A 19654-nucleotide genomic window follows, 5' to 3' on the forward strand; every position below is an offset into this window, starting at 1 on the left:
AGACTGTCTTTTCCCCATTGTATATCCTTGCCTCCTTTGTCATAGATTAGTTGACCATAGGTGCGTGGTTTTATCTCTGGGCTTTCTATCCTGTTCCATTGATCTATATTTGTTTTTGTGCCAGTACTATATTGTCTTGATTACTGTAGCTTTGTAGTATAGTCTGAAGTCAGGGAGTCTGATTCCACCAGCTCCATTTTTTTTCCCTCAAGATTGCTTTGGCTATTTGGGGTCTTTTCTGTCTCCATACAAATTTTAAGATTTTTTGTTCTAGTTCTGTAAAAAATGCCATTGGTACTTTGATAGGGGTTGCATTGAATCTGTAGATTGCTTTGGGTAGTAGAGTCATTTTCAAAATATTGATTCTTCCAATTCAAGAACATGGTATATCTCTCCATCTGTTTGTCTCATCTTTTATTTCTTTCATCAGTATCTCATAGTTTTCAGAGTAGAGGTCTTTTGTCTCCTTGGGTAGGTTTATTCCTAGGTATTTTATTCTTTTTGCTGCAATGGTGAATGGGATTGTTTCCTTAATTTCTCTTTCTGATCTTTCATTGTTAGTGTATAGGAATGCAAGAGATTTCTGTGCGTTAATTTTGTATCCTGCAACTTTACCAAATTCATTGATTAGCTCTAGTTTTCTGGTGGCATCTTAAGGATTATCTATGTATAGTATCATATCATCTGCAAACAGTGACAGTTTTACGTCATCTTTTCCAATTTGTATTCCTTTTCTTTTTCTTCTCTGATTGCCATGGCTAGGAGTTCCAAAATTATATTGAATGATAGTGGCGAGAGTGGACATCCTTGTCTTGTTCCTGATCTTAGTGGAAATGGTTTCAGTTTTTGACCACTGAGAATGATGTCTGCTGTGGGTTTGTCTTATATGGTCTTTACTATGTTGAGGTAGGTTCCCTCTATGCCCGCTTTCTGGAGACTCTTTATCATAAATGGGTGTTGAATTTTGTCAAAAGCTTTTTCTGCATCTATTGAGATGATCATATGGTTTTTATTTTTTAATTTGTTAATATGGTGTATCAGATTGATTGATTTGCATATATGGAAGAATCCTTGCATTCCTGGGATAAATCCCATTTGATCATGGTGTATGATTCTTTTAATGTGTTGTTGGATTCTGTTTGCTAGTATTTTGTTGAGGATTTTTGCATCTATATTCATCAGTGATATTGGTCTGTAATTTTCTTTTTTGGTAGTATCTTTGTCAAGTTTTGGTATCAGTGTGATGGTGACCTCGTAGTATGAGTTTGGAGCATTCATTCCTCTGCATTTTTTTAGAAAATTTGAGAAGGATGTGTGTTAGCTCTTCTCTAAATGTTTAATAGAATTCACCTGTGAAGCCATCTGGTCCTGGAATTTTGTTGGTTGGAAGATTTTTAATCACAGTTTCAATTTCATTACTTGTGATTGGTCTGTTCATATTTTCTATTTCTTCCTGGTTCAGTCTTGGAAGGTTATACCTTTCTAAGAATTTGTCCATTTCTTCCAGGTAGTCCATTTTATTGGCATAGAGTTGCTTGTAGTAGTCTCTTAGGATGCTCTGTATTTCTGTGGTGTCCGTTGTCACTTCTCCTTTTTCATTTCCAATTTTATCAATAAAATTGGAAATGAAAAAGGAGAAGTGACAACGAATCCTCTCCCTTTTTCTTGATGAGTCTGGCTAAAGGTTTATCAATTTTGTTTATCTTCTCAAAGAACCAGCTTTTAGTTTTATTGATCTTTGCTATTGTTTTCTTTGTTTCTATTACATTTATTTCTGCTCTGACCTTTATTATTTCTTTCCTTCTACTAACTTTGGGTTTTGTTTGTTCCTCTTTCTCTAGTTCCTTTAGGTGTAAGGTTAGATTGTTTATTTGAGATTTTTCTTGTTTCTTGAGGTAGGCTTGTATTGCTATAAACTTCCCTCTTAGAATTGCTTTTGCTGCATCCCATAGGTTTTGGATCATCATGTTTTCGTTGTCATTTGTCTCTAGGTACTTTTTGATTTCCTCTTTGATTTCTTCAGTGAGCTCTTGGTTATTTAGTAACGTATTGCTTAACCTCCATGTGTTTGTGTTTTTTACGTTTTTTCCTCTGGAATTGATTCCTGATCTCATAGCGTCGTGGTCGGAAAAGATGCTTGATATGATTGCAGTTTTCTTAAATTTACAGAGGCTTGATTTGTGACCCAAGATGTCATCTATCCTGGAGAATGTTCCGTGTGCACTTGAGAAGAAAGTGTAATCTGCTGTTTTCAGGTGGAATGTCCTATAAATATCAATTAAATCTATCTGGTCTATTATGTCATTTAAAGCTTTTGTTTCCTTATTAATTTTCTGTCTGCATAATCTGTCCATTGGTGTGAGGTGGTTAAAGTCCCCCACTATTATTGTGTTACTGTTGATTTCCTCTTTTAGAGCTCATAGCATTTGCCTTCTGTATTGAGGTGCTCCTATTTTGGGTGCATATATATTTATAATTGTTATATCTTCTTCTTGGATTGATCCCTTGATCATTATGTAGTGTCCTTGTCTCTTGTAACATTCTTCAATTTAAAGTCTATTTTATCTAATATGAGAATTGCTATTACAGCTTTCTTTTGATCTCCATTTGCATGGAATATCTTTTTCAATCCCCTCACTTTCAGTCTGTATGTGTCCCTAGGTCTGAAGTGGGTCACCTGTAGACAGCATATATATGGGTCTTGTTTTTTATCCATTCAGCAAGCTGTGTCTTTTCGTTGGAGCATTGAATCCATTCACGTTTAAGGTAATTATTGATATTTATGTTCCTATTACCATTTTCTTAATTGTTTTGGGTTTGTTTTTGTAGGTCCTTTCCTTCTCTGGTGTTTCCCACTTAGAGAAGTTCCTTTAGCATTTGTTGTAGAGCTGGTTTGGTGGTGCTGAATTCTTTTAGCTTTTGCTTGTCTGTACAACTTTTGATTTCTCCATTGAATCTGAATGAGATCCTTGCCGGGTAGAGTAATCTTGGTTGTACGTTTTTCCCTTTCATCACTTTAAATATATCATGCCACTCCCTTCTGGCTTGTAGAGTTTCTGCTGAGAAATCAGCTGTTAACCTTATGGGAGTTCCCTTGTATGTTATTTGTCGTTTTTCCCTTGTTGCTTTTAATAATTTTTCTCTGTCTTCAATTTTTGTCAGTTTGATTACTATGTGTCTTGACGTGTTTCTCCTTGGGTTTATCCTGCCTGGGACTCTCTGCGCTTCCTGGACTCGGGCGGCTATTTCCTTTCCCATGTTAGGGAAATTTTCGACTGTAATCTCTTTAGATATTTTCTCTGGTCCTTTCTCTCTCTCTTCTCCTCCTGGGACCCCTACAATGCAAATGTTGGTGTGTTTAATGTTGTCCCAGAGGTCTCTGAGGCAGTCTTCATTTCTTTTCATTCTTTTTTCTTTATTCTGTTCTGCGGCAGTGAATTCTACCATTCTGTCTTCCAGGTCACTTATCCGTTCTCCTGCCTCAGTTATTGTGCTATTGATTCCTTCTAGTGTATTTTTCATTTCAGTTATTGTATTGTTCATCTCTGTTTGTTTGTTCTTTCTTTTAGGTGTTTGTTCTTTAATTCTTCTAGGTCTTTGTTAAACATTTCTTGCATCTTCTCGACCTTTGCCTCCATTCTTTTTCTGAGATCCTGGATCATCTTCATTATCATTATTCTGAATCCTTTTTCTGGAAAGTTGCCTATCTTCACTTCATTTAGTTGTCTTTCTGGGGTTTTATCTTGTTCCTTCATCTGGTACATAGTTCTCTGCCTTTTCATTTTGTCTGTCTTTCTGTGAATGTGGTTTCCCTTCCACAGGCTGCAGGATTGTAGTTTTTGCTTCTGCTGTCTGCCCTCTGGTGGATGAGGCTATCTAAGAGGCTTGATGGGAGGGACTGGTAGTGGGTAGAGCTGGGTGTTGCTCTGGTGGGCAGAGCTCAGTAAAACTTTAATCCACTTGTCTGCTGATGGGTGGGGCTGAGTTCCCTCCCTGTTGGTCGTTTGGCCTGAGGCGACCCAGCACTGGAGCCTACCCGGGCTCTTTGGTGGGGCTAATGGTGGACTCCAGGAGGGCTCATGCCAAGGAGTACTTCCTAGAACTTCTGCTGCCAGTGTCCTGGTCCCCACGGTGAGCCACAGCCCCCAAACTCACACCTCTGCAGGAGACCCTCCAACACTAGCAGGTAGGTCTGGTTCAGTCTCCTATGGGGTCACTGCTCCTTCCCCCGGGTCCTGATGCACACACTACTTTGTATGTGCCCTCCAAGTGTGGAGTCTCTGTTTCCCCCAGTCCTGTCGAAGTCCTGCAATCAAATCCCGCTAGCCTTCAAAGTCTGATTCTCTAGGAATTCCTCCTCCCATTGCCGGACCCCCAGGTTGGGTAGCCTGACGTGGGGCTCAGAACCTTCACTGCAGTGGGTGGACTCCTGTGGTATAAGTGTTCTCCAGTTTGTGAATCACCCACCCTGTAGTTAAGGGATTTGATTTTACTGTGATCGCACCCCTCCGACCATCTCATTGTGGCTTCTCCTTTGTCTTTGGATGTGGGGTATCTTTTTTGGTGAGTTCCAGTGTCTTCCTGTTGATGACTGTTCAGCAGTTAGTTGTGATTCTGGTGCTCTCACAAGAGGGAGTGAGCGCACGTCCTTCTACTCTGCCATCTTCAGTTTCCCCCCGAAATCTTAATACCATGTTTTTTTCCCCACTATTAGAGGTTATGTGTTAAATGTCACTTACTTTAGGGAGATATCCTAGTAATTTTGTAGCATGTTCTTTGAGAAGTTTTAGTCTTTCTTCTTCAATAATTTCATTAATACATCCTTGCCTTCTTTGCTGCAACTGCCATTCCTCCAATTCACGTTGCTGGAAATATAAATAAAATTTATTTTATTGTCACAAAACACATTAAACTAAGAATTTGTCCAACAAATTTGTCTGATTTACTCTTGCAGTAAATTAGATAAAACTGATAGCTACTAGATAATACATATCTTTTACATTTTATATATATATATATATATATATATATATATATATATATATACACACACACACACACATATATATGTATATATTATAGTCACTATTTCTTTAAAGTTACAAGAAAAATCCCAGTTATGACTGGGATTTTAGGGAGGCAAGTACATATTTTTAGGACAAGTATCTTCATTACCAAGGAAAAAAGATTCGAAGAAATGATTTCCTAATTAATTCAACAAATATTTATTGCATGCTTATCATACTTCAGGTACTGAAAGCAGCTTACAGTGTAAGACGAAAAAAAAGGTAGATAAAACAGAATAGGGATATCTAAAAGATAAGTACTGCCATGTAAAGTTTTGTAAAGCCTGTATGAAGCACAAGAGTAACAGCAAAAGTTCCAACAGGAGAACCAGTATTTCTCAGGCAAGAGTTCTGATACAGGGACTTCCCTGCTGGCACAGTGGTTAAGAATCCGCCTGCCAATGCAGGGGACACGGGTTTGAGCCCTGGTCCAGGAGGATCCCACATGCCGCGGAGCAACTAAGCCCCTGCGCCACAACTACTGAGCCTGCACTCTAGAGCCCGTGAGCCACAGCTACTGAAGCCTGCGTGCCTAGAGCCCTGCTCTGCAACGAGAAGCCACTGCAGTGAGAAGCCAGCACACCACAATGAAGAATAGCCCCCACTCCCCACAACAAAGACCCAACACAGCCAAAAATAAATAAACAAACAAAAGTCTGATAGGCAACCACACCAAACTTCTGTGCCATATAAATATGGACGAGATGACTAGCTTTAACACGTTTTAGAGGTTAAAAGAACTCTTATGGAAATATATCCAAATAGTCCTATTGGATAGGGAAGGATACTAAAGGCAGACCACTGAAAAAACATTGATGAATTTCTGCCAAGAATTACTTTAGTTAAAGTAGTATTAATGCTAAACTTTTCTTTGAAATCACTAGTTTAAGTCATGTAAACCAGAAAGCAGGATATCTGTCTTTTTTGCTACAGTGAGAGGCAAGCTTCTATATAACCTCTTTAAAGTTATTGAATGAAAATACAGAAGAATGCTAGGACACAGCCAAATCCAATGCCAGTTAAACCTGGAATTGCTTCTCAGGAGAATATTTTGTCTACTATCATGTCAGATTCATTTGTATTACAGAATTAGAAGTATCACTGACAGTTAATTGAGAAAAGACTTACACTTTCACCCATGTTGCTACTGAATCAAAGGGTTGAGTTGGTCTTAATTATTTTATCTCTAAGATGAAACAGGGTAATAGAGTCTACCATAGAATCACTATACCTGAATTTTTTTTTAGACCACATTTCTAAGGCTCCTTTAGGGTCAAATGTGGTCACAACAGGACCCAGATTTTGCCAATGGAATATAAGCAAAAGTGTCAGATGGCAGTTTCCAGGAGTCAATCTTATATCCTTTGTCCCTTCTGCACTTCTTCCATCTGCTGCTTGAAACATGGATATGAAGGTTGAAGATCTAATTTAAACCATGAAGATGACGGCTATATCCTACAGAAGCCATAACGAAAAGCTAGAAGGAGCCTGGGTTCCTGAAGACTGTGAATAAAGCCTCAATTTCTAGACTTTCATGTGAGGGAATAGTAAACTATCTACTAAGCCACTGTTAATTTGAGACTACTTGTAGCCAAGCATCATCCTAACTGATCTATTCCTTATAATAGGGAGGTCCAAGAAGTTCTATAATGTTATGAGAAAAACTCACTCATTAGATTTTTGTCCAGTGATATATATGGGCTCTAATTTGGGTGTAATACAGGATTTCCCTTCTTAGGATGTGGTAGACCACGTTAACTGTTCATCCTAAAAAACATTTTTATAGTTAATTAGGGTAAATATTTTAGAAAGGTATGAAACCAATTTGTTCATGAGGACAAAAAAAAAAAAGAGAGCCTTATATGATTGTGTAATAGAATGGATTCATGATTCTATGATCATGAAAATTCATCCTTGCCCTTGGACCAGAATAGAAATGTGACCCAATCTCACTGATACTTAAAACTAAGCCCACAGCTTCATATTGGGAACATATACAATTAAAAAAAAAATTAAGATATAAATTTTTTGTAAAAGTATTTATGCTTTAGGTAATATTTTCAGATTTCTTCCATTTATAGCTGTCTTGCTAACTTTTCCAATAGCTTTCAGATTAGCTCTGTAAGCCATGAGATAGGACAGTCACAGTCACTGGTTCTACCTCTTTCTAGACAAGGAGTATTCAAAGCTTTCTGGTCAATTTCAAAATCCTTTTAATTTTCAGTCTCCTTGATCCCTTTGCTCTGACCAGGCAAAATGCTAGGTGCTTTATAAGTAATTATCTCCCTTAAAGGTTACAGTAGATCATGGTTGGTTTATATCAAAGCTACGGAATTGAAGTTTTATCCAGTAGGAATCCACTTAAGTTAAGCAGGAGGAGGACATAATGAGACTTTTTTTTATACTTTGCTAACTGGTAGCAGATGCCACAAGGAGACCAATTATAAGTCAATTTCAGTAGTCCACAGAATGATACTGAATGTCTAAATTAAGTTATGGAGAAGAGAAACTGAATTTATGAGGTGGAATCAATAGGATTGTTGAGGTGGAATCAATAGGATTTGATGGCTGACTAAAAATTATTAGGTAAGAAACAGGAAGAGTCCAGGAATGATTCCAAGGTGATAGCATATTCACTCAGTCACCCAAGCCTGTCTTTAACCAAGATTGAGGCTACAGAAATTGGAGAAGGTTTGTCTGCTACATTCACTTTGGGAAACCTAAATTCTAAGGCACCCACAAGATTTCCAACTGTGTCCTTTAGGCATCTGGAAATATGGCAAAAGAACTACGGCATGAGGGGACTTTCCTGGTGGTCCAGTGGTTAAGAATCCGCCTTCCAATGCAGGGGACGCGGGTTCGATCCCTGGTCAGGGAACTAAGATCCCACATGCTGCGGGGCAACTAAGCCCGTGGGCCACAACTAGAGAGAAGCCTGCACTCCACAACTAGAGAGAAGCCCAGGCGCCACAACGAAGAGCTTGCACGCCAAAACGAAAGATCCCGCATGCCGCAACTAAGACCTGACACAGCCAAAATAAATAAATACATAAATATTTTTTAAAAAAAAGAACTACACTGTGAGTTGATTAAGTATAGAGGAAAGCCAAAAATTGAACCCCAAGTCTCCCAACACATCATTGCAGCAGTCAAAAGAGCTGATCTCTCTTGGTTTTCTGTGACTTCCAGATTCTCTTATCTTTCTGACCATTTCTTGGTCTTGGCAATTTTTTCTACTACTTCCACCTCCTAACTAGAATGTTCTCCAAGTCTCAGTCACTGGCCCTCTGATTGTTTCTCATTATAATATATTATTTGGAAGAATCATCTTAGTTTGAAACTCTCTGTGCTACTTAATGACAGAAATGCTTGTCTAAGAATACTTGACCTAAGTTTTCTTCTTCTGTTCAACTGCCTTCAGGACTTTTCAACTTGCGTTTCTATTTCAAACTCAGTATGACTAAAAATGAAGTCATTATATCTTTTTGCTCCAATTCAGAATATAACAGCACTTGTATTCCTTGAGTTTCTCATGTTTGAAACTTTGAGAGTTATTTTGACTCCTTCCTCCACTCTACCTTATATGGTCCAAAAAAATCATACAAGTCTCATCTATTCTTCCTTTAAAAATATTTAAACTCTCCCCTTTCTCTCTCCTTCCACTGCTCTGTTAACCTATATTCCAGGTCCTCCTCTCTTCACTCTTAAATTACTACTTTCTCCTCTTGTTAAAGACCATATTATGATAACCAGTTTCTACTGTATCATGTCCAAACTCCTCTGCCTATTATTCAGGTTTCTCCACTTGATAATTCCATATGCTGCCAACTTGGAATAGCCTTCCTCTGTCTTCTTTTATTCATTTTGTATGTATTTCCAGATAAATCCACATAGTTATGTCGTAAAGGTATTGCACACTAGTAAATCCCACACTACCACATTCTACAAATGTTTACATTGTACATTTAAGAAATATATTCTTAATATAGTGCTATATATAGTCGAGTCTTTTGGGTATCTAGACATTATTTTCTTTTGCTAATTAGAAGCTACCAGAATGAGCTTTTATTTGCTTTGGTTCCCTCACCAACACTCAGCAGAATGCCTAGCAGATCAGTATCTGTTGATTATAAGAATATCTTGAGATTTCTTTTTGTCTACCCATGCAGGAAAGATCAGCATTATGATATTAATTTAATAATCCCAGCTCTGCCACTTACTTGCTGTGAAACCTTGGGCAATACATATAATCTCTCTATGCCTTAGTTTCCACATCTTTAAAATGGGGGTAGTAATAGTACCTAACTCACAGGGTTGAAAGTTAAAAGTTATTACTTTGCTTTTAATGAGTATAGAATAGTGAATGACATATGAAAATGCTCAATAAATGTTAGTTATTATTACTACCACTTCTATTACTACTTAAAAATATTTGCCATATGCCTAATCTGTACTTTTCATATTTAGAGCTCTTTATCTTTTCAAAACACTTACACATTTTCTTATTTGATTCTTAAAGTATTATTTCAGTTTTACGGATGAAACACAAATAGACAAATCAATGTGTCCAAAGTCACAAACCTAGTTTCCTCACCAATTCTTAAATCCACACTTCCAGCTAAGAAATCTTCCCCTGGGCCTCAAAATCAATGTGGACAAAATGGAATTATATACTCCACTCCCTCAAAATCTGTTTTTCTTTGTACATACTCTTTCTGTAGCACATCACCCACCACTCACTGAAGATGGAAGTACATAATAGCATTATTTATTAGTAGTGGCCTAATTCTTCTCTCAACTCTCCAGAACTAATTGGTCACCAAGCCCCATCAACTCTACCTTCCTAACACCTCACAGATGGATCCCTTCTCTGTTCACATGGGTTTTCATCACCTATCACTGGGATAACTATAATAACTTCCTTACTGATCTTCCTGTCTCTGGTCTTACTCCCCTCACATCTGTCCTCAACACTGCTACCTGAGTCATCTTTCCAAGTGCAGATCTTATCATGTAGCTTTCTTAATTCTTCAGTGGGTCTCCCTGGATAAAGTCCACCATTAAAATAGCAGCCAGGGCATTCATGATCTGTCTCCTCTCTGCCATACCAAGATGTCCATGTCTGTATAATTATCATCACATGCACCTGATATATCTTTATAATCATTGTTTTTAATGTGTTTTTCTTAACCAACACCAAAAACTCATAGATGATATGGACTTAGTCATATTTATCTTTGTGTTCTCAACACCAACCAATGTCTAACACACAGAAAGCATCAATAAATATTTTCTAGATTCATTGATTAACAAGTGGTCAGAAAATTTATATATCATATGATTAGTAAATGGATATCTAACATCTGGCACATAAACGGTTCTCAGTTAAATGTTTAGTGGATAAATAAATTAGCTGGTTGCTATTCAATAATTACCAAAAAAAAAAACCCAAAATACTTTTCCTTACTTTGTCTGCAAGGAACTGGTTGCGACGCTCTTCAATAAGTTTTTCCACAGCCCTCTTGTGTTCTAGTTGCTTCATTCTTTGCTTCTGAGCATTCATTAATTCTATTCGATCATCCTCAGCAAATTTCGCCAGCATAGCTTTTCTAAAGATATCCTCTTCCTCTTTTGCAGCCTGAAGTACTAGTTCCTTCAAGGCCATTTGTTCCATAAAATTTTGCTTCAACTCCTTTTGCTTTCTCAATTTCTCTTCTGCTTCTTCCTAAATCACAATACATATAAAAGTTAATTCAGTAACTATTTCTTTACAGCAGATTTATAAAGATAGGGTAGGACAGAGTTTGATTAAGCTTAGTGTTACAATATGAAATAAAACTGAAAAATTAAGCCTTTTCAAGATAACACTTTGCCCCATCCTTTAAAAACTAATAGTCGGGCTTCCCTGGTGGCGCGGTGGTTGAGAATCTGCCTGCTAATGCAGGGGACACGGGTTCGAGCCCTGGTCTGGGAAGATCCCACATGCCACGGAGCAACTAGGCCCGTGAGCCACAACTACTGAGCCTGCGCATCTGGAGCCTGTGCTCCGCAACAAGAGAGGCCACGATAGTGAGAGGCCTGCGCACCGCGATGAAGAGTGGCCCCCGCTTGCCGCAACTAGAGAAAGCCCTCGCACAGAAACGAAGACCCAACACAGCCAAAAATAAATTAAATTAAAAAAAAAAACAAAAACTAATAGTTACACAAAGTACATTTACCCTTGGATTGCCTCCTATTACTTACTTTACATTTTAATTAATATATATTTACCACCTTGTTTCTGTAGTCAGAATTAATGCATTAACTTTGAAAAGAGCTGATATAAAAATTTTTTGCATATCTCAGTTTATTAAATCTGTCATCTGTATAATTTGTACCAACTATGAATCATTCTAGAAACTTGCGTTCAAATCACTGACAAATATTTTTCAGAACAATAATCTAGCAATGACAATCAGAAGTATTTCAGGGAAATTCAAATTTACCTGAAGCAGTTAAAGTCCTTTCCTATAAGGTTTAATTTCCCCAACATTTTATTATGAAAGATTTCAAAAAATACAAAGAATTTTACAGTCATCACCCATTTTTGCTTTATCATCTATCTATTCAGTTAGGACCAATGTAAATTTTAAATCATTTGCTAATCTAACCAACTTCGCTCAATTCTAATACAAGCTCCAGGTAGGCCAGAATCTTCTAAGCATTCAAAATATTGCCTTAACAACACCCAGATGGCCAAGGTTCTTACCTACAGATAACACAAACTATAAGGGATTTACTATAGGCCATCAGGTGGCATACAGAACTTCCAGGAAGGCCAGGGAACCAAGCTGCCCTCCCACTGCTCAAGTCCTATTATGGTAACTCTGCCTATGGTAACTCTGACTGCTATCTCATTTTGCTCACTTCGATCTTCACACCTTGAAGTGGGGGTGATGACTGTTGGATATAACATGGTTCATATGAAGAATTCTAGCTAAAAGAAGAGAAATATAGTTTTAACTTTAGTCTTTATAATAAAGACAAACGAATTTAAAACGGGGTAGGATGTGGTAGGAATAGGAGTGGGTTTTAAGTGAGCCAATCTGCAGTATCAGTTACAGCAACTTTGTTCATTATATTGATCATTCAGCCTCTTTTTCTTCATTTATCCCTATCTAATCCTCTTTTCAAATCCTACCTCCTCCATAGTCTTCTCTAATCACTCTAACTCAAATTTCTCTCTCTTTGTGAGCTCTTATACCATTTAATGTTCCATCATTTAATTTTATTCCATATATACATGCCTCATCTCCTCACTAAAAATAAATTCATAGATGGCATATCTTATTTTCCTTTGGGATGCTGGGCATGTAGTGATTTTATAATATATAGTTTGTGTTTATTTGCCATATATTTCATAGAAGTCAAAGGCTCACTTAAGGCAGAGATGCTGTGTCAGTTAGCTTTGAATTCCTCCAGAGCTTATCATAATACTTTGCACAGAGAAATTCAGTACATACTGAACTAAATGAACTGTTGACACTGCCTGGCAACCATCTCCCACACAAATTTTAGTTTAATCCAATGGTGAAGACATCTGGCTAAAGAACAGGGAAGAGTTTGGCAAAACAACACACCATTTATTATGTTTTTTCAACTGGAAAAGTGTTCATGTACTCTGATGTGTCTGAATCAGGATTATGTAGTTACATAATATGAACTGTATAATTTTCCATCCTTTTCTGTGTTCTAAAACCCATTATGTGGTTTGAGGAATAGCTGTTCACTGAAGGTTTGAAGTAATTTGCTGTAAAACTACTCTGAAGCTGGAAACTTTTTAGAGATATCTTAGTCTGGGTTCTCCTCTGAAAGCAGAGCCTTAAACAAGGACTTATATATAGATATTTTACCAGGGAGGGAATCTCAGTGGTGAGGGACAGAGTAAAACAAGGAAGGAAGAAAAGCCAACACAAGGGTACATCACTGAGCTGGTTACCACCTCAGACAATGGAGGCTTAATCCTGCCAGGACCCTGTGAGGAATGCATGGAGCACCTTTTAGGACCTTCCCAAAGGCCGCCAGGCAGAGAAGAATCTATCCCTCAATTTCTGTCCACTGTGGGTTGAGGGATGCCCCAGAGGATGTTACCTCCCTGCCCCCCCCCCACACCCCTACACTTTAGGAAGCCGTCAGCACAGAGTCCATCTAAGCCCTCACAACTGTTCCCCACAGCTGTCACTGAAATCAGAGGTGAGACTGAGAAGATATGAGGCAGGGCACAAAAATCTTGTGATAGAGGAAATATCCTTAATAATCTTATTTTGTCTAGTTTTTCTACATTTTTTGAAATCACTGTATTTTTAATGCAGAAAATTGTGCCATTGAGATTTTCATTTTATTAGTAGATAATTGAATAACACTTCACTATTTTTCTAATCTCTCTTTATAGACCCTTTATTCCTTCAAATTTTGTTTTCACCTTTTTTTCTTTATTATGTTTTGCCAGAGTAAAATCTTTTTCCCCCCAATATTAAGCAACTGGATTAATAAATGCTAATGTGTTCTCCTGATTTTTGGTTTATTTCTACTTATATCTTTATTATTTCCTTCCATATTCTTGCCTCATACTTGAATTTATATTGTTTTCTCAGTTATTGAGTTGGTTGCCTACACAGTTTTTTCCAATATTTCTCATTTAATAATTAATTGCCTGATAGATTTTTATAGGTCATAATCTCATCCTCTGAATTTTCTGCAAATATCCTCTTCAACCAATAATAATTGAAAAGAATGTTTTTAGATTTTCAGTTAGTAGTTTAAAATATTTGTTATTAATTTCTAGTGATGTTTAAACACCCTTTCCCCTTGTATTATTCCAGTAAATTTTCTTTGGTGATCTAACAGCTTTTAAAGTTACGTACTTCAATACAATGTTACGTGGAAGATTAAATGTTCATTCTGTTATACCTCCCTTGGTGATTATACCTTTTATCTGTGGTATCTGGGATTCATTTGATGTTCCACTTACCTAGTGATAACCCTGCCTACCTGCTTCCCATTTGGTCATATATGCCTGTTATGCCTTCCTCCATCATTTTATTCTTAATGCTTTTGGGTTTATTTGACATTAGGTATCTATAAGTGGATTACATTAAGATTTTTTTTAAAAGAACTGGACACATTTTATATTCTTACATGCAGTTAATTAAGGATTTACATGAAATGTTTTGATATTTTACATGGTATCTATTTCCTCCTTGTTAATGAAACTATCTAAAATAATGTCCCATTTTTATATAGCTGATAATATTACAAATAATAGTACTAATAGCTATAATTTATTGTATACTTGGCTATTCATATATCTTGTTTTACAAACTGTTCAAACTTTTGGGAATTCCCTGGTGGTCCAGTGGTTAGGACTCCACACTGTCACTGCTGAGGGCATGGGTTCAATCCCTGGTCAAGGAACTAAGATCCTGCAAGCCATGCAGTGTGCCCAGAACAAACAAACAAAGTGTTCAAACTTTTGGCTCATTTAAAAAAACTGGGGGGCTTCCCTGGTGGCACAGTGGTTGGGAATCCGCCTGCCGATGCAGGGGACACGGGTTTGAGCCCTGGTCTGGGAAGATCCCACATGCCGTGGAGCAGCTGAGCCCGTGCGCCACAACTGCTGAGCCTGCGCTCTGGAGCCCGTGAGCCACAACTACTGAAGCCCGCACACCTGGAGCCTGTGCTCCGCAACAAGAGAAGCCACCGCAGTGAGAGGCCCACGCACTGCAGCGAAGAGTGGCCCCTGCTCACCACAACTAAAAAGAAAGCCTGCACACAGCAACGAAGACCCAATGCAGCCAAAAATAAATAAATTAATTAATTTTTTTTAAAATGGGTTTTTTATATTCTTTTATCAAGTTCTGAGTGTTCTTTATATATTCTGGATAAAGGTTATTTGTAAGATATACATATAGGGAATATTTTCTCCCAAACTGTGGCTTGCATTTTCATTTTCCTAACAATGTTAAGAAATTATTAATTTTTTTAAAAAATTTATTTATCTATTTACTTTTTGGCTGCGTTTGGTCTTCGTTGCTGCATGTGGGCTTTCTCTAGTTGTGGCGAGCAGGGCTACTCTTCTTAGCGGTGCGCGGGCTTCTCATTGTGCTGGCTTCTCTTGTTGCAGATCATGGGCTCTAGGCACGCAGGCTTCAGTAGTTGTGGCTCACGGGCTGTAGGCACGCAGGCTCAGTAATTGTGGCGCACGGGCTTAGCTGCTCCGTGGCATGTGGAATTTTTCCAGACCAGGGATCGAGCCCATGTCCCCTGCCTTGGCAGGCGGATTCTTAACCACTGCACCACCAGGGAAGTCCAGAAATTATTAATTTCAATGTAGCCAGTTTATAAACTTTTTTTATGGCTCATGACTTTTTTATCCTTCTAAAAAAGTTTTTGCCATTCTCAAGTTTATAACAACCTTCTCTTATGTTTTTTTCTAGAAATTTTTTAGTTTCAGCTTTTTTGTGTTATAGCATGATAGAATATAACAAGTGTTGGCAAGGATGTGGAGAAATTGGAACCCTCCTGCATTGGTAGTAGTAATGTACAATGGTGCAGCCTTTGTGGAAAACAGTTGGGCACTTCCTCAAAAAATTAAACACAGAATTACCATATGACCCAGCAATACCACTGCTAGGTATTTACCCAAAAGAATTTGAAAAAGATATTCAAACAAAAACTTGTACACAAATGTTCATAGCAGTAACGTTCATGACAGTCAAAAAAAAGGTGTAAACAAACCAAATATCCGTAAACTATCAAATGGATAACAGAATGTTACATATCCATGCAATGGACTAGTATTCAGCCAAAAAAAAAAAAAAGGAATGAAATACTGATACCTGCTACAAAATGGATAAACCTCCAAAATATTATTCTAAGGGAAAAAAATCCCAATACAAAAGATCACATATTGTATGATCCCACTTATATGATATACCCAGAATAGCCAAATTAATAAAGACGGAAAGCAGATTAGTAGTTGCCAGGGTCTAGGAGAGCACAGAAAGGACAGTGACTGCTTATTGCAGGTATCCTTTTGGGGTAATGAAAACGTTTTGGAACTAGACAGAGATGATGGTTGCACAATATTGTGAATGTACTAAATGCTGCTTTAAAACAGTTAAAGTAGTCAATTTTATGTTACATGAATTTTACCTGAATTAAAAAAAAACTCTTTAAGGAGAAACACACAAATATGTGGTTAGAGTCATCAGCGATCCTCTCTCCACAACTGATATAACAACTAGACAGAAAATCAGCAAGGATATAGAAGAACTCAACAAAACTATCAATCAGTAGGATCTAATTGACATTTATAGAACATTTCACCCAAAATAGCAGAATATTCTTTTCAAATGTTCACAGAATAAATTTAAAGGAAATAAAATCATATTGAGTGTGTTCTCTGATCACAATGGAATCAAACTAAAAATCAATAATTTTAAAAAAACACAAAAATTTCTGGACATGTGGGCACTAAGTAATACACTTTTAAGTAATCCATTGGTTAAAGAGGAAGTCTCAAGAAAATAAATACATCAGAGTTAATGAAAATGAAAACAAGACATCAAAACTTGTAAGATGCAACTGAAACAGTTTTGAGGGAAATTTATAGCACCAAATGCATACATTTAGTAAAATGCATTTATAGCATTAAGGGCATGCATGTAGGAAATGTCTCACATCAATAATCTAAGCTAAAAACAAAACAAAACAAACAAAAAAACTACATCCTAACCAACAAGGACCTACTGTTTAGCACAGGAAACTATTCTCAATATCTTGTAATAACCTATAAGGAAAAAGAGTCTGAAAAAGAATTTTAAAAATAATAATAATCTAAGCTACTACACCTCAGGAACCCATAAAAAGGAAGCAGAAGGAAGTAAATGAAGAGCAGAAATCAACGGAATTGAAAATAGAAAACCAATAGACAATATCAATTAGGCAAAAGGCTGGCTCTCTTTAAAATATCAATGAAATTGAAACCATGAAACTCCTAGAAGAAAACACAGGGGGGTAAGTTCCTCTATATCAGTCTTGGCAATAATTTTTTGGATTTGACACCAAAAGCAAAATAAACAAGTGGGATTACATCAAACTAAAAAGCTTCTGCACAGCCAAGGAAATCATCAACAAAATGAAAAGGCAACCTATGGAATGGGAGAAAACATTTGCAAATCCTTTATCTGATAGGAGTTAATGTCCAAAATACATAAAGAAGACATAAAATTTAACAGAAAAGAACAAAAAAACCCAATTAAAAAATGGGCAGAGTATCTGAACAGATTTTTTTTCCAAAGAAGATATACAAATGGCCAACAGGTACATGAAAAGGTACTCAACATCACTAAACATCAGGGAAATGCAAATCAAGATCACAATGAGATACCTGTTAGAATGGCTATCATCAAAAAAAAAAAAAAAAAAAAAACCAAGAGATAATATGAGTTGGGTGCGTATGTGGAAAAAAGGGAACCCTTATCACTGTGGGTGGAAATGTAAATTGGTAGCCAGTATAGAGGTTCCTCAAAAAATTAAAGATAGAACTATCACGCGATCCAGCAATCCCACTTCCAGGTATATATCCAAAGGAAATGAAAACAGGATCTTAACAAGGTATATGCACTCCCATGTTCATTGCAGTATTACAATAGCAAAAATGTGGAAACAACCTAATTGTCCATCAACATATGAATGGATAAAAAAATGTGGTATATCTATATAAAATGGAATATTATTCAGTGATAAAAAAGAATGAAATCCTGCTATTTTTGACAACATGGATGGGCCCTGAGGGCTTTATGCTAAGTGAAATGAGCTGGACAAAGAAAGACAAATATTGCATGGTAACACTTATGTGTGGAATCGAAAAAGAAAAAAAAAATGTCAAACTCATTGAAACAGAAAGTTGAAAAGTGGTTGCCAGAGGCTGGCAGGTGGGGGAAATAGGAAGAGATTGGTAAAACAGTACTAATTTCTGGCTCTAAAACAAATAAGGTCTGAGGATCTAATGTAAAACATGGTGACTATAGTTGATAACACTTTATTGTATATATGAAATTTCCAAAGAGTAGAACTTAAAGTATTCTCACATATAAAAAAACAAATCTGTTAAGTGATAGATGTGTAATTAACTAGATGGAAGAATCTTTTTACAATGTAAATGTTTATCAAATCACCACAGTGTACACTTTTAAATATCTTACAATTTTATGTGGCAATTATACCTCAAGAAAGCTGAAATTCAAAGAAAAATCAGATAAAATTAAATCCTAATGTAAGAGTGACCAAATAAATGAAGAAACAAACTATCAGTGCCAGAAATGAAACACTAGAGACTCTGCAGACATTAAAAGGATAACAGTACAAACTATTCTACACACCTAAGTTTGACAATTTAGACAAAATGGATCACTTCTTTGAAAAACACAAGTCACCAAAACTCACCAAATATGAAATAAGATAATTTGAATAACTCTATTCAGTAACTAATAAGAATATTGACAGGATGAGACAAGATGGTGGGGTAGAAGGACTTGAGCTCACCTCCTCTCACGAAAATACCAAAATCACAACTAACTGCTGAACAACCATCGACAAAAAAGACTGGAACTTACCATATAAGATGTTCTACATCTAAAGACAAAGAAGCTGCCACAACTAGATGGTACAGAGAGTGCTTTCACGATATAATCAAATCCCATACCTGCCAGGTGGGTGACATGCAAACTGGAAAATAATTATATCGCAGAGGTTCTCCCACAGGAGTGAGAGTTCTGAGCCCCACGTCAGGCTCCCCAGCCTGAGGGTCTGGCATTGGGAGGAGGGACAAGTGTACATGGAACATTCTCCAGCATAGATCACAAGCTAAGCCACAAAGGAAGCCTCAGTCAATTTAAGTAAATTGAAATCATTATCAAGCATCTTTTCTGACCACAGTGCTATCAGATTAGAAATCAACTACAAGGACTTCCCTGGTGGCGCATTGGTTAAGAATCCACCTGACAATGCAGGGGACACGGGTTAGAGCCCTGGTCTGGGAAGATCCCACATGCCGTGGAGCAACTAAGCCCATGTGCCACAAATACTGAGCCTGCACTCTAGAGTCCATGTGCCACAACTACTGAGCCCACGTGCCACAACTACTGAAGCCTGCACGCCTAGAGCCCATGCTCCACAACAAAGAGAAGCCACTGCAATGAGAAGCCTGTGTACCACATCGAATAGTAACCCCTGCTTGCCACAACTACAGAAAGACCGTGCTTAGCAACGAAGACCCAATGCAGCCAAAAATAAATTTTAAAATTTATAAATAAAAAAAGAAGAAATCAACTACAAGAAAAAAACTGTAAAAAACACAAACATACGGAGGCTAAACTATGTATTACTGAACAACTGATGGATCACTGAAGAAATCAAAGAGGAAATCAAAACATACCTAGAAACAAATGAAAATGAAACCTCAATGATCCAAAACCTATGGGATGCAGCAAAAGCAGTTCTAAGAAGGAAGTTTACAGCAACACAATCTTACCTCAGGAAACAAG

The 19654-nt window shown here is 37.2% G+C and overlaps 1 protein-coding gene across 1 annotated transcript in view; it reads right to left on the reverse strand.

Moving 5' to 3' along the window:
* Positions 1 to 19654, reverse strand: part of MNS1 (meiosis specific nuclear structural 1) — a 58411-nt gene that overhangs the window by 3109 nt on the left and 35648 nt on the right. The window contains 2 exon segments of the mRNA XM_082388131.1: positions 4740 to 4865; positions 10534 to 10791. Coding sequence (XP_082244257.1) covers positions 4740 to 4865; positions 10534 to 10791 — 384 coding nt within the window.

This window comes from Balaenoptera borealis (assembly GCF_965194805.1).
Source record: "Balaenoptera borealis genome assembly, chromosome: 3".
Classification (NCBI taxonomy): domain Eukaryota; kingdom Metazoa; phylum Chordata; class Mammalia; order Artiodactyla; family Balaenopteridae; genus Balaenoptera; species Balaenoptera borealis.